Source organism: Pseudonaja textilis, chromosome 4 (genome assembly GCF_049901715.1).
Source record: "Pseudonaja textilis isolate UNSWEBS1 chromosome 4, rPseTex1.2, whole genome shotgun sequence".
NCBI lineage: Eukaryota > Metazoa > Chordata > Lepidosauria > Squamata > Elapidae > Pseudonaja > Pseudonaja textilis.
Window position 1 is genome coordinate 43,969,482 of NC_141993.1, and position 14,976 is coordinate 43,984,457.

The window sequence follows — 14,976 nt, forward strand, 5'->3', positions numbered from 1 at the left end:
CATGTCAATATCATTCTGCTGTCCGCTATAAAAATAAAAGAAAATGAAGGCTGAAAACTACTGCCCCTATCCTGGGACAAATGACTGGTCCTCCAAACAACTTTAAATGTACAGAATTACTTATTCTGCAGAGAAATTGCATGATTGGTATATATGTTTATTTAAAGTATTTGCACTCTGGCTGTTTTTTATTGCAAAGTAAAAAAGAGGCATATGTAGATGTTTGGTATTCTAACTACTGAACACAATTAAACAACGTATTTTTAAATCCCAACAATAGACACACTTACAGTTGGTTTTTTATCCACTACAATTCCAGCAAGCAATTGAGATTGTGGACCTGCAGTCTTTAAATCATATCGATTTTGTTCTCGGATCTGGAGATTAAAACGAAAGTTTTTAAATACCCAGTCTCAACAGAAGGCTTTCTGTATTCCTAAGAAATTACTTTTTAAATTCGATATCATGAGGCTTTCTTTCCATCTATTTAAATTCCCAATACTTCTGTGGTAATGAATGATCATTCCTGCATTTCTTTTCTCCAGAGCTTCTGCCATCATTAAGTAGATATTTTCAGTTTGACCATGTTTAGCCATAAGTTCTTGTACGGCTGCAATTTGCCATTAACTATTCTCCTTTGAGAACTACAAAATTGTCTTCTGTTGGTAACAGAAAATTTTTGAATCTGGACAAAATATTTTAGGAATAAAAGTACTGTTATAATTCCCCTGATCACAAAAAGTAATTCAAATAGAACTTATTTGCCAGAGAAACCTGCATATCTAAACTTGATAAAAGTCTAAGTTAATATCTGGATGATATCCTTTCAAAGTATGAGAGCAACCTCTTTTGAACTCAGTCAACAATTTTGGAATAGTAGTATAGCTCTTTTATTACTACCAGATGTTGAACAAAACACTCTCAGACCCTCTGCGTGAAACATCATGTTTTTGGCAGAACAATCAAGGGTGGATCTTGAATTTGATGAACGTCAAAAAAAGCATTAGAAAAAGCAGCCAGCAATTTGCACTTATAATTTTTTTAAAAAGTTATTTCTCACTGCTACTCTAAACTATATTAACTATACCGAACCAAAAAAAAAAAAACAACCAAAACAGAAATGTGCTACCATGACAGACTTTCTCTTGTGCAAACTACTTGGCTTGTTCTTTGAAAATCAAAGGAAGCTTCAAAAACATCATATTATTAAATCAGAACAAAAGGGAGTAACATTACAATTATATATACAATTATATTTTCTTGAAGCATAGAAATTCAAAGCAAAAGGGGTTCCCAGAGCAGTAATATGGAGTATTTGTCAGGGTTCCAAGTAAGTCCAACGCAATCTGAGGCCTTGAGTTTCCTCAAAGTATTAATTTATTAGGAATGTCATATTGGCACAGCTGGTGAAAACCAGACTTCACCACCCAAACTAAAACCCAAAGTCCCTGGTCACATATCCGTTACATGGTCCAATCAGGTCACAGTCCCAGCTCCAGTTGGTTTCAGTCCATGCCTTCCCAGCACCTGATGAGAACGTCCTTGGTTCCCAGGAGAAAGAATTTTATTTTGGCTACACATCCCTAGCTATCTCTATCTACCCCCTCCTGTTCCCACAGCTTCACCCAACTTTGCTGTGGCAACCGTGAAGATGCTTCAATATGGCCTTAGAGCTGACAGTATTCTGCTTGCCCTCCAAGCTACCTTTGAAGCACTACCAGTAGTAAAATTTAATACTAGGCAAACGGGATAATTTAACAAGTCTATGTAGCAACTTATTAAGAAGTAAATGTGGTCAAGAAACAAAACACACCTTATTTCTCTTTTCCAACACATCACTTGGATTTGTATTCAGAGGAACAAATTGATTTGGATCTTCAATTTTTATTGGAGTTCCTCCACTAATCTTAGTGGAATCTTCAGCTTTTATCCACTGGAAAAAGGGGAAAAAAAGAGAAGATTTTAGGAAAATAGGAATAGGAAATGAGTGCAGTTTAATGTCTGGAGAAAGCATGGAGATTTCTGAGCAATGAACTTGTTATTTAAAAAAAGAAAAAAGTAAAAAAACGTAAAAGTAAAATAAATCTCAACCCCAAAACTTAAATGGTTAGTGTGATGGCACATATAGTATTTTATCAATAAGCATTTTCTTAAGTTTCTTAAGCATTATTTTGGGTAATTCTAATCATCTGTAAAATATTTAATTTAGGATATTAAAATAATATGGTTGCTTTGTATAATACGTAAGCAGGAACAGTTCTTTATGAGAAACTAAAATGTACACTTATTAATTCATTCCTTAAATAGCTGTCTTCTTAATTTTGTTGTTTCCTTAAAGCAGTACTTTAAGACACAATTAAAAAATACAAAAATGAAAATGGGCGAATTGTTCAACCACCACTAGGTGGAGCTAATCATATACTTCCATTGCATTACAACTGATCTGTATAAAGCATATTTTTATTTATTTCTCTGTACAATACTGAAAAAGTACAGAACCAGGGCAGTAGGGCATAAAAATATCCTTTGTATTAAAAATTTTGAATAAAAAATATGCAGAAATTATTGAATACTTGTTTATCCCTGAACAAAGGACAATCACTTAGTTCAGTGGTATTTAGAGGTACAGTGGTTTGCACGAAATTCTTTCTTTCTTGCCCATATGCCCAGTTGTTTGTATAGGAGCTCAGTCCTGAGGTGATTTATAGTTGCATTACACACCAATAGTTCTCTAAGAAGGCAAGATAACAAATACAAGAAACTGCCTTATACCAAGACAGATCCCTGGTTCCTCGTATTTCAAAACTGTCCAGCAAGTTGGCCACACCTAGTTGATGTTGAATGAACTCACAATATTAAGCAGGGCCAGATGTAGTTAGTATTCAGATGGGAGACCTTCAGGACATAAAAAGGCTGTTACCTAGAAAGCAATGGCTAACCTCTTCTATACTGTTGTGGGGAAGATGTAAGGAAATGTCCAGTAAGTCACCAGGAATCAAGACTTGCCCTATATCTTTCACCTTAAAATAATATTTATTGCTCAGAGGTACTCTGGCCTTCAGTTAGGAATCTACCTAGACTCATATAGGTAGGAACACTATTTCAATTCTCTGGATAAGTGCTACCTACTGTTGTTTTGGTCCTGGGGCTTGTTTCTCCATTCCGAGATTCTTCAGGAACATCCACTTTCAAATACGTATTTGGTGAGTTCAGCCACCTTGTCTTCTCCCGCTGCTGTTTTTGTGCTAGGAATTTCAGAGGGGAAATTGGGATTGAATCATCATCAAAGGAAAATGCTGTCACTGTGGCTGGGATTTCAACATCACTCTTGTGTCGGGGTTTCTCCCTCACTAAGGGCTGACGATAAGCATAGCCTGTTCTGTAGCCCTGTGGGAAGAAAATGCTCTCGTAAAATTGTAGGAAATACATTCTTGTCAGCCCTTTGAGGTAATCCTAGCAGCAACATAATTACTAACAGTACCTTTATTACAGTAACAGAATCTTGCAAGACTGAAAGCACTTTTCCAGTTTGTTACTTTCCCTCTCCCAACTAGAAAGAATCCCCACTCATTTCTCCTAGGACAGTTTGTTTATCAGACCCATTGTTTAGGCTGTAGTTCTTTTTTCTATTTCCCAAGGTCATTCCCACGTCATTACACACTTTGAAGTTGTGCATAAAAAATAACCTAAATAAAGTGAATAAATTAAACACGAACATTTAAATACAGTTTATCTCATGTTTACATACAGAAATGATACTGCTTCCAGTCAACCAATCTTCCTTTTTTTTCTCCAGGAATGTCATTATCAACATTAGCCAAAAATAAATGGAAAAGACAAAGAGTAGTTTGAACTCCATTCTTTCCTAGCCAAGCAATTTTCCTTATCATATTGGGGTGGTGGGAATAATGAAAGAAAATCAAAGTTATTCTTAAGTAGACTGTAAGAACCCAATGGTGAACTTGGAAGCGAGATAGGATTGATGAAATGATCTGAAATAAGAGTCGAGCAAAGAAAAGTAACAGCAAGGAGATGGGAAAACTATCTAGGAGAGTGGTGGCTAACCTTTTAGGCACTGAGTGTTGAAACAGGACTGTGCGCATGTGCCAGAAACCAGAAGAGCAGTTCCCTGATGCAGGTGCGTGGGAATGCTGGAAACCAGAAGCTTAGCTTCCCAGCGTGGTTTCTAACATGTATGTATGCACAAAGACCAGCTGGTTGGCATGCACATACTCTCTGGAGAGCTGGTCTTCTGGTTTCTGGTGCTCCTGCATGAGTGAAGACTAGCTGACTGGCACGCATGCATGTGGCAAAACCCAGAAGAGTAACGGGCGAAGGATGGCGTGCCTGGAGAGATGGCTCTACTTGCCACTTCCAGCACGCATGGCATAGGTTTGCCATCACGTACGTAGGATGAGTGGAAATTGACTAAGGAAGAAAAATAATAGAAAGATAAATTTTAGAAACAGTTCTTTTTATATGGACCAGCTCTTGAAAGGATGAAATTTAAAAGCCTAAGATGGAATATGAATGGAGCAAATGCTCCTGAAAATAGAAAATTATTTCATTATTTGAAAAACTAAAACAATTTGTTTATTGTTTGTTTAGAAGAAATACATATTAGAAGAAAAATTAAAAATATTTTATTTACAGTTGTGCTCATAAATTTACATACCCTGGCAGAATTTATGATTTCTTGGCCATTTTTCAGAGAATATGAATGATAACACAAAAACTTTTCTTTCACTCATGGTTAGTGTATGGCTGAAGCCATTTATTATCAATCAACTGTGTTTACTCTTTTTAAATCATAATGACATCAGAAACTACTCAAACAAGCTTGATCAAAAGTTTATATACCCTGGTGATTTTGGCCTGATAACATGCACACAGGTTGGCACAAAGGGATTTGAATGGCTATTAAAGGTAACCATCCTCATCTGTGATGTGTTTGCTTGTAATTAGTGTGTGTGTATAAAAGTCAATGAGTTTCTGGACTCCTGACAGACCCTTGCATCTTTCATCCAGTGCTGCACTGACATTTCTGGCTTCTGCGTCATGGAGAAAGCAAAAGAATTGTCAAAGGATCTGCGGGAAAAAGTAGTTGAACTGTATAAAACAGGAAAGGGGTATAAAAAGATATCCAAGGAATTGAGAACGCCAATCAGCAGTGTTCAAATACTAATCAAAAAGTGGAAAATTAGGGGTTCTGTTGAAACCAAACCACAGTCAGGTAGACCAACTAAAATTTCAGCCACAACTGCCAAGAAAATTGTTCGGGATGCAAAGAAAAACTCACAAATAACTTCAGGTGAAATACAGAACTCTCTGAAAACATGTGGGGTGCCTGTTTCAAGACGCACAATGAGGAGGCACTGGAAGAAAGATGGGCTGCAAGGTCGAGTTGTCAGAAGAAAACTATTATTATGCAAATGCAAAGTATCCTGCTTATAATACACCAAACAGAGACAAGCCTCAAACCTTCTGGCACAAAGTCATTTGGAGTGATGAGACCAAAATTGAGCTTTTTGGCCACAACCATAAACACTATATTTGGAGAGGAGTCAACAAGGCCTATGATGAAAATTATGCCATTCCTACTGTGAAACATGGAGGTGGATCGCTGATGTTTTGGGGATGTGTGAGCTACAAAGGCACAGGAAATTTGGTCAGAATTGATAGCAAGATGAATGCAGTATGTTATCAAAAGATACTGGAGGAAAATTTGCATTCATCAGCCCAGATGCTGCACATGTGACGTACATCCCAACATGACAATGATTCTAAACACAAGGCCGAGTCAGCCTGTCATTGGCTACAGCAGAATAAAATGAAGGTTCTGGAGTGGTCATCTCAGTCTCCCAACCTCAATATCATTGAACCATGCTAGAAAGATCTCAATTGTTCAGTTCATGCAAGACAGCCCAAGAATTTACAGGAACTGGAGGCGTTTTGCCAGGAAGAATCGACAACTTTACCATCTGAGAAGATAAAAGAGCCTCATCCACACGTAACACAAAAGACTTTAAGCTGTCACTGATGTTAAATACACATATTAAGAACTGGGGTGTGTAAACTTTTGATCAGGGTCATTTGGATAGTTTATGTTGTCATTATGATTTAAAAAGAGTGAACACAGTTGATTGATAAATGGCTTCAGCCAACCACTAACCATGAGTAAAAGAAAAGTTTTTGTGTTATCATTCATATTCTCTGAAAAAATGACCAAGAATTCTGCCAGGGTATGTAAACTTATGAGCACAACTGTATATCAATTTCGACAAGTTTCTCTTTTATTAAGAATGAAAGATAAATGGAGCTGTTTAGTATATAAATCCTCAATTATGAACAGTGATATTGACTAATGACTATGGTAGGTATGTTGGGGTAGATGCTAATTTACATGAGGCTAGGAATTTATACCTGAAATTAAGATAAAACAGAATTTTATAAAGGAGTTTTGGATAAATTAATGGATATGGATATATTATATAAAAATTGGTGCATAACAGATTAGAATGTAATGATTTGCCCACAAAAAAATAAGTATCACTGAAAAAGATATTAAGAAAACACAATGAAAACTGTTCAAAAAATTTAAAAATACAATGGCAATCTACAGGTTGTATATTCATGGAGATAGAAAAATAGAAAAGTTACCTACTTTTATAAAAACAGAATGCATTTTTAAAGAATTGATAAATTCTGGATTTCTAAGAATTTAGCTGCCAGTGTTTACATGGTGGAGATATTGCAAAAGAGCTTTTTAGATCATAATCCAGTGACTTTTGCACTTAAAAGGAAGGCATGGTTATCACCTATAAATTGCTTCACAGTATTGGGGCCAAATTATTTGAGGAATCATCTATCTTCCATGGTTTCCATCCATTTAGAAACATGGGACAGAATTGTTGCGCTTCAAGTTCCCTGAAAGCAGATATTTTTTGATACACTACCTGCACTCTGGAATGATAACTGCCAACTACTCACCCCATCTCAGGATTTATGTAGTTTCCATTCTGATAATGTTCCCAAAGGATGTTTTTTTTTAAAAAAAGGAGAACTTGGCTATTCTCATAGGCCTTGGATTTGAATATTTGATGTGTGGTTTGGCTGGATGCACTTATTCCAAGAGTTATTTGAGAACCCAGAAATCAGTCTTTTTACACATACCAGGTTATCTAACATCCTCATCAGTGCTTCAAACTCTAGCTCGCCAACTTTCCACTTGAACTGAGAGCCCATACTTAAGCCGGCCGCTGCAGCTACCTGATGTGTGAAAGGTTTATATTTCTGTAAATCTAGGATAAGAAGATTGTCTATGCCACCAGCAGCTAAGGCATGTACCTGTAATATAAATGACATAGTAAATATAGAGAATTCATGAATTTTCCATAATCAAAACATAACTTAGCATTCTTCTACGTATAATAGCATGGAAAAGATATGCTATCCAACTTATACAAAAGGTATCAACTAAATACTTAATTAAGGCCTATGTTATACCTGTCTCTTAATAATAATATAATAATTCCATTATATTCCATTGTTTAATATACTGTTTGTATTTATAAATTACAAATATAATACTGCAAATAGTTTTCCTTTATTGCCACAAATTTCCTATGTCCTAATATTGGTCCTACCCTGTTTCTCCAATAATACGGCCTCCCCCAATAGGAAGTCCCAGCATGTTTTATAGGCATGAAATGAAATTAAGCCCCTCCCCCCAAATTAAGGCCTATATTAAAACATGCAAAATGGGGGGAATGGTGGGGGGGCTTGCCGTTAGGAAGTACTTTTGTTGCACACCTGGATATGGTGCTGCCTGCGTTGACCCCGATACGAAGTGCCCCACCAACGCCGAGGTCAACATCCAAGCCGTCGCTGCCCGCCCGAAGATGCAAGGGGGGGGGGAATTAAGTCACCCCTGAAAAGACGGCCTAGCCATTTTTGGGGGGCTCAAAAAAAAAAAAAAAGACCCGCCCTTATTATATGAGAAACACGGTAATATCAAGGACTCCATTAAAAACACACATTATCTGCTTATACTTTTTAAATATAGTATTTTAAACTATTTAAAGTGGTTTGCTTCTTACCTGTATTTCACAGGCTAACTGCACATTGTAGATGTAGTGAAAGGCCTCTTCTAATGTTTCTCCCAGTGCTACTACTCCATGATTTCTCAAGACCAATACCTAAGAAACAGAGATACTTGTAACTCGTAGAAACTGCATAAGTAGTAGAAATTTTCAAAAGCAAAACACCATTAGAATGAAATACCTTACAGCTTGGTCCAAGAACTTTCTGAAGATCAATTCTTTCTTCCTGGTCATCCAAAGATCCATGATAATCATAGTATGCAACATCTCCTAAAATCAGAGCCTCCTGAGAAATGGGAAGTATTCCACACTTCATGGAAGAAACCTGTTTGAAACATTTGAGATTTCTATGGCAGGAGAAATTTGAAAATATGGACATACAAATATTTATATTTGCCAATATGAAGTGTGCAATGATATCCTTCAAGTATTCTACAACTCCTTTCAATCCCACCCAATGAATTAAGAGCATCTATAGAGGATTTTCTATCAATGACTGCCATACAGGAATAACTCCAATCTTCAATTTCTAAAATATACCAAGGTCTGGAGTTATGTTTTATAGTAGTTTTTGTCTCTCTAGCAGGGGTGTCAAACTGGATTTCTTTGAGGGCCAGATAAGCATCGTAGTTCTCCTCTGCAGACCGGGGGGGAGGGGGGCAGTGGGGTGCAGAATGGATGGCTCGTGCAGCACCCTGTCAGCCAAAATTGACATGGGCGTTCGTGTGTGTCCCCCTGCACTTCATTTTCACCCTTCATGGCCTCCTGCAGCACTCTGCCGGCTGTTTTTAGGCCCATTTTTGACCATATTTTTGGCCAGTTTTCAGCCCATTTTCGGCTAGCAGAGTTCTGCAGGAAGCCATGGAGGGTGGAAACAAGCTGCAGGGGACCTGCAAGCAGCCCATTTAAGCTGCCAGAGGCACCACAGGCTAGTCCTTTGATATTTCCAGGGGGTCGGATTTAAGCACCCCGCGGACCATATCCGGTCTGCAGGCCTTGAGTTTGACACCCCTGCTCTATAGTGTTGTATAAATTGTTTGACATATGACTGAGGAATATGAAAAACTAAAAACAAATAGCTTAATTAAAGTTTAAAACCCCTCATTCTGAACTACAAATATACTCCTTTATTAGATAATTTCATGACTGTAAACAATATAAACAATACAAAGCAGATGGTCTAGTAAAGATTTTGAATAACAGTCCAATGATGCCTATTTGTCTATATGTTCAGTCCTGTCCATTCCATCCCATCATACCCATTCAATATACCATACTATCCACCTGTTCAATCAATTTATATTCAATTTATATTCCACCATAATCCATTGATCTATTTGAGAGTTTTCAAAGTCCTACCTTTATTACTTTTATAAATAATTCAAGGCAGCAAGCATATCTAATCATCTTTCCTAGGCCCATTTCCCCACAACAACAACCCTGTGAGGTAAGTTGGGCTAAAGAAGTGTGGCAAGTTCAAGTCTCCCAGCCAGCTTTCATGACTACAGTGGGACTAGGACTCATTGTTTCCTGGTTTCTAGCCTGATGCCTTAACAATTAGACTAAACTGCTCTCTGGTAATACACTAATAATAACAGTAACAATGAAAGCATGAAAAAACTGCAAATACTAAAAATAGTTAACAATTAAAAGCTTAGTTAAAGAGATGTATCTTAACTAATCTTTTAAAAGCAAAGGTATTGAGACTTGAATCCAACTTTTACACAACTTTACAATGCAAGACAATCCAGGCTTGAACATAATAAAAGAGACAAGTTTTGACGAATAGTGAGTCATCATGACGTTCCTACTAAGTGGCAAGAGACTTACTGCTGCTGTTGCTGGAGTGTGTATATGGATCACACATCGGACATCTGGGCGCATTGAATAAATTGCTGCATGAGGACTGAATCCTGCAGTGTCAATTCTCAGATTGGTACTTCCTTGGTCAACTACATCTCCTATAATATTTACTTTTACCTAAACAAAAGTTGAGGGACACAATAAAGTAAAACTCTTCCTAATACATTTCAATTGTCATTGCCAGTCGCTAAGGCATAAGCTTTAGAATATATCAAGTAGGATAGTGGGAAAGAACAACAATTTGGAAGAGTTCCATCAAGGATTTACATGAATATAGATGGGTAGATTTTTAAAAATAAGAAAAACCTGAATAGAATTAAAATCATTACAAAAATATCAATTTGGTCAAGTACGTACCAAATTGGAAGCAGACGCTTCAGAAAATGAAAGACCTTCTGGAATGATAAGAATATGATCTTGTTCTTTGCTTACTCTTACCTAGAAATGAAGAGAAAGAAAATTATAGTGATGTTTGTATATTTAATATAACAAATACTGTTCATAAAGATAAGAACTTTGGAACATATTTCAATGTGGCAGAAATGATTGATTATGTTAACTTCAGGATACTCACTGTGATGTATGAATTGGCCAAGTGTGCCCATCCAAATAAGTCTGTAATCCTGTACAAACTGGCTAATTTACAACGAATAAGTTTTTCCCCTTTACCAAATGTAGTAGTATCTATCCCAGGTAGATCATTAATAGGTGTTATCAGTCCAGAGCCTAAAATGATATTGATAAAAATAACTGAAAAAACTTTCTTCCTAAAAACATGATTACACAAAAGTACAATGGTTCACCTTTCAATTTCTTTCCAACTAAACTTTCAACTGCTCAATATTATATCAATATCTGAATAATGCTAGTTTTCTAATTGTGGTGGGAAAAAAGGAACTCTGAAGTCAGAAAGTGCTTTCAAACATCATTTGAATTTCAAGTCCCTGGCTATATATGCCATATGCTTAAAAAAAAAAAGCAAACAGTTATTCATTACAATAAAAAAGTTATCAACGTGGAACCAAATGTTATTTCAACTTTTAAACTAATGCCGTTAAGTAATAAAACAGCAGCATTAGGGATATTTGTTATATACAGAACATCAACTCTTTTCATATTTTTTCTCTCTATATTAAAAATAACAAAATTGCAAAGGGCCAAAGGAAATTTGTAGTGACTTTACCAAGTTGCTATATAGTACCCATAAATTACTTCAGGGACAAGGAATAACTTGATAGAAGATCTCTAAATAAGAAAGACAATTTTTTACCCATTTATTTTACTGTAACACTTTTACTTACTTAGAGGTGATGAAGAAAATCCTGCAAAAGAACTTGCCATTATGTAGTCTGCAATCTGCTGTAGGGCAAGCAGTCCAGTTGGATTATTTCCTTTCTTCATCTGCTCTTGAATAAGAGATTCCAGATCCTCCCGAAAAGCCTGTAAGATATTTAAAATACTATCTATTATAACACACAATGGCTACATACAATATACAACACCAAGAATTTTTGATGAAAAATACTGGTTTTAAACTAAGAAGGTTAAGTATATAGGGATTACACTAATATGAATTGTTTCAGAATAACTATGCTGAAGTGTGGAATTATATTAAGAAAGACCTTGAATATAGTTATAGAACGGGTCTGTAACAATTCACTATGGCCAATTCACCATGGCCAACTTGCTGCAGGACAACTTGGTAAGGGACAAGAGTTACATTAATATCAAAGAAATGGTGGAATAGAATCATTAAATAAAGGATGAAAAAGGAGGGACAAAATGAAATGTGAATGATAAAAATTAAAATAATTTATTTACTTTCAATAATTAAATTGAATTGTTAAATTGTTCCACAATGAGTTGTCCATGGCGAGTTGGTCATAGTGAGTTGGCCACAGGAAGTTGGCTGCAGTGAGTTGGCTATGGCAAACTGTCCCATTCTGAGTGCAAAAGTATCTCTGAACTACTGGGTTTCTACATCTATGTTGTTAATCGTGTCAGTGTTCTAGCTAAATGTGGCAGTGTGGAAGCTTCTGGTGCCAATATGGCTTCCAAAGCTGACAGATCACACTGATGTACGCACATGATACTTTACTTTGAAAGACATCAGTTTCTATAACTTTACTATGTACTTATATGAGTTCTGTGTGTGCTGGTTTCCTTTTGTTATAATTGACCAATTAAATGTAAATCTCAACAAGAGACTACAACAGCATGGCAGGATGCACAGTTGAGTTTACCCCCCATAGCTTAACTAATTAATATAAAGTTTGTTTTCTACCCTGTGTGTTTATTTATTGCCCCAATCTAGAGAACTGTGATGGCATACAAAAGTGCCTAATCCTAGCACCAAACATTAAATTAAAAAGACAGTGCACGCACATGCACACCTGCAATCACTAAACATACAAAACTCATTGAAACAGTAAATCCTTCACTTGCTTAGGGAATATCAGTTAGTTTAGCACTGGTTCTTGTGTCATGTTAATATTAAAACTTTCAGAATGTATTTAAAATGTAAATATTGTTTCCTGGGTTGACTGCTTGAGCTTTATGTGTAGCCTTTGTGTCGATACTGAGCTTTAGTGTACATTTAGATCAGGGGTATCAAACTTGTGTCATCATGGCAGCATCACATGACATATTAGGACTTTCCCCCCTTCACTAAACCGGGCATGGGCGTGGCCAGCCCGTGACATATCCTGCTCACGATTTTGTCAGTCCTGATTTAGGGAGGTCTTTCAATTCCCTTTATAACACAATATGGTGTCATGTATTTTTTGCTATTGCAATAATAGTTTTATTAATTTAAATGCAGGCTTTATGGCTTTTATTTAGCTTAGCAATGACAGTAAAAGCAGTAGTTTTGTAGCACTAGTTTGTAATCTGGGGAAAAGGAGGGCAGGAATATGTTTACTCTTTATGTATCTCCAGGTGCAGACTGCAGTGAATAATTGGAATTCACACCAAAGTTTTGTTTCTTCTTTCGGTAAAAATCACCAGAATACATTAAACAAAGATCTCAATGTGAGCACTGTCAACAATTATTTCTTGCATAGTTTCCTATGCTAAAAGCAGTTGCTTTGAGTTTTCATCCACTGAAATGTGCTCAACTGAGAACCTACTGCTAGAGTATTTTGGTGGGCCTGTACTCATATACCCCTCTATTCTTTACTTATTAAGTAAAAATTAGTATTAAAGAAGCCAACCTCCCATCCATCATGATCCTGTTTCAGTGACACATGTATTAAGGTGGCATGAATAAAACTGAATTGTTTAAAATTGTAACAAATCCTCCTTTAAAATGAGATAATGCAATATGTAGGGCTACATGAGCCATGTATCCGCTGACAGATATATGTTGAGCCTAAGCATACTATAAAGCATTACTTCTCAAGTCCTGAGATCAGTGTCTTTGATTATTCTGATTTTTTTTTCTCCTTGTCATCTGCTGTCTTTCTGCTGTATATGCTATCAGGAATTCTGAGAATGTTAGGTCTGACAGGGCACAATTTTTTCACTTATCAAACTAAGTGATTTAATCTAACTGGACAAACACATCTAAGTATTTCCCAACACGGGCCTGAGAGAACAACACATAATCTCACTATCCAGAATGCTGCTTGTTTTATTCTTCTGTTTAATGTTAGCAATTTTTATTTTTCTGGACAACAACAAGAAAGCATAAACTGCTTTGGATTCTCTCTCTCTCTCTCTCTCTCTCTCTCTCTCTCTCTTTCACACAGAGAGAGGTTGGGGAAGAGAGATGTCTAAATTTATAGTGAAGCAGATTATTTTTTAGGACAATTATAATTTTTCTTCCCTTCATGGTAAGGTAGCTACAACTTATGCTGGGGTTTTCTGGATTTTCAGGTTCCTGTAAAGTGCACCTTTACATGAATGATACTGTGGTTCAGTTGGTCATATTTTTCTATCTAAAGAATATTTCAGAAAATGTATTCCACTGGCAGTAGAATTAAAAAGTACCCTATATTATAATCTTTCTATAAGAAATAGAACTATTCTAAAGAGACTGGTTAGAAATATTGCATTGTTAACATTTACTGAAAAGACTCAAATAATGGAGTAATGAACAGAAATGCTGAACAAAATAGTTTAAGATAATAGTTATCGATACAGTTTACTAAAATGTTACTTTATTCAAAATTTGGAAAAAGGAGAGGATAAGAACTTTTGGAGAAACTTCAAATACTTTACAAAACTACTATTATGTCCAAAAGGTGCTTTTTAAAGAGGCAACTCCTCATCTAAATCAGAGCTGAAGAAGCTTCTGGGATAAGAAGTGAAACATCTTCAAAGAAAAACCAGAAAGTACAGATGCCTCTTAAAAAAGCACCTTTGTGGCAACCATGACCTGGATAACTGAGAATCTCCATATACTATTAAAAGGCAGCAGAATTATACCTGAACCGCTTAGTTATTTAAATAATTATCTGTTCCTAAACGAGGTCTCACTAGCAATATAAATCAGCTAACTATAAAAAACTGCTTTATGTTAAAACTGTTTTACGCAAAATTCAAATGAAAAATATTTATATATTATAATAAGGGTGCTAAGCTGCCAGCAACTACATTTACAGTTCACTATCTTAGAATTTTTGGCAAAATTCAGGGTACCAACATTAAAATAAGCAGTAAAATTGATTTATTTGCTAATTATATTCTCCTATAAAATCTGTGTTATCTGGACTTCACATTAAAATGGATTATTAATCTCAATGTTATTTTACTTTCTTCCAACAAGTATGTAACAACTTTTCAGGGAGTTTTTGATATAGAAGTCAAATGAGTGGAATGCCATTCTGCAAGAAAATGTCCCAACAATTTGTATTTGTCTAAAGATTTCCTTCTCTTCCTTGTGACTAAGCAGCAATCAATTGAAACTTAGCTGGAAAGCTACTTTTGTGCAGTGTTAATGAAGCATTGCTTAAGAGGAGGGAGGGAGCAAACTCTGGATAAAGGACTGTTTGTTTGCAGATGAAAACTA

General features: G+C 36.0%; 1 protein-coding gene across 7 annotated transcripts in view; it reads right to left on the minus strand.

The window, feature by feature from the left end:
- Window positions 1-248: 248 nt before the first annotated feature.
- ADD3 (adducin 3) overlaps window positions 249-14,976 on the minus strand; it is a 79,637-nt gene continuing 64,909 nt past the window's right edge. For all 7 annotated transcript variants that reach the window (XM_087932761.1, XM_087932766.1, XM_087932763.1 and 4 more), the window contains 10 exons: window positions 11,267-11,405; window positions 10,540-10,691; window positions 10,323-10,403; window positions 9,933-10,082; window positions 8,284-8,427; window positions 8,100-8,198; window positions 7,174-7,347; window positions 3,130-3,387; window positions 1,814-1,933; window positions 249-377 (listed from right to left, as the gene is read on the minus strand). In XM_087932761.1, coding sequence (XP_087788887.1) covers window positions 264-377; window positions 1,814-1,933; window positions 3,130-3,387; window positions 7,174-7,347; window positions 8,100-8,198; window positions 8,284-8,427; window positions 9,933-10,082; window positions 10,323-10,403; window positions 10,540-10,691; window positions 11,267-11,405 — 1,431 coding nt within the window. In that variant the 3' untranslated portion in view covers window positions 249-263. The remainder of the gene's footprint in view (window positions 378-1,813; window positions 1,934-3,129; window positions 3,388-7,173; window positions 7,348-8,099; window positions 8,199-8,283; window positions 8,428-9,932; window positions 10,083-10,322; window positions 10,404-10,539; window positions 10,692-11,266; window positions 11,406-14,976) is intronic.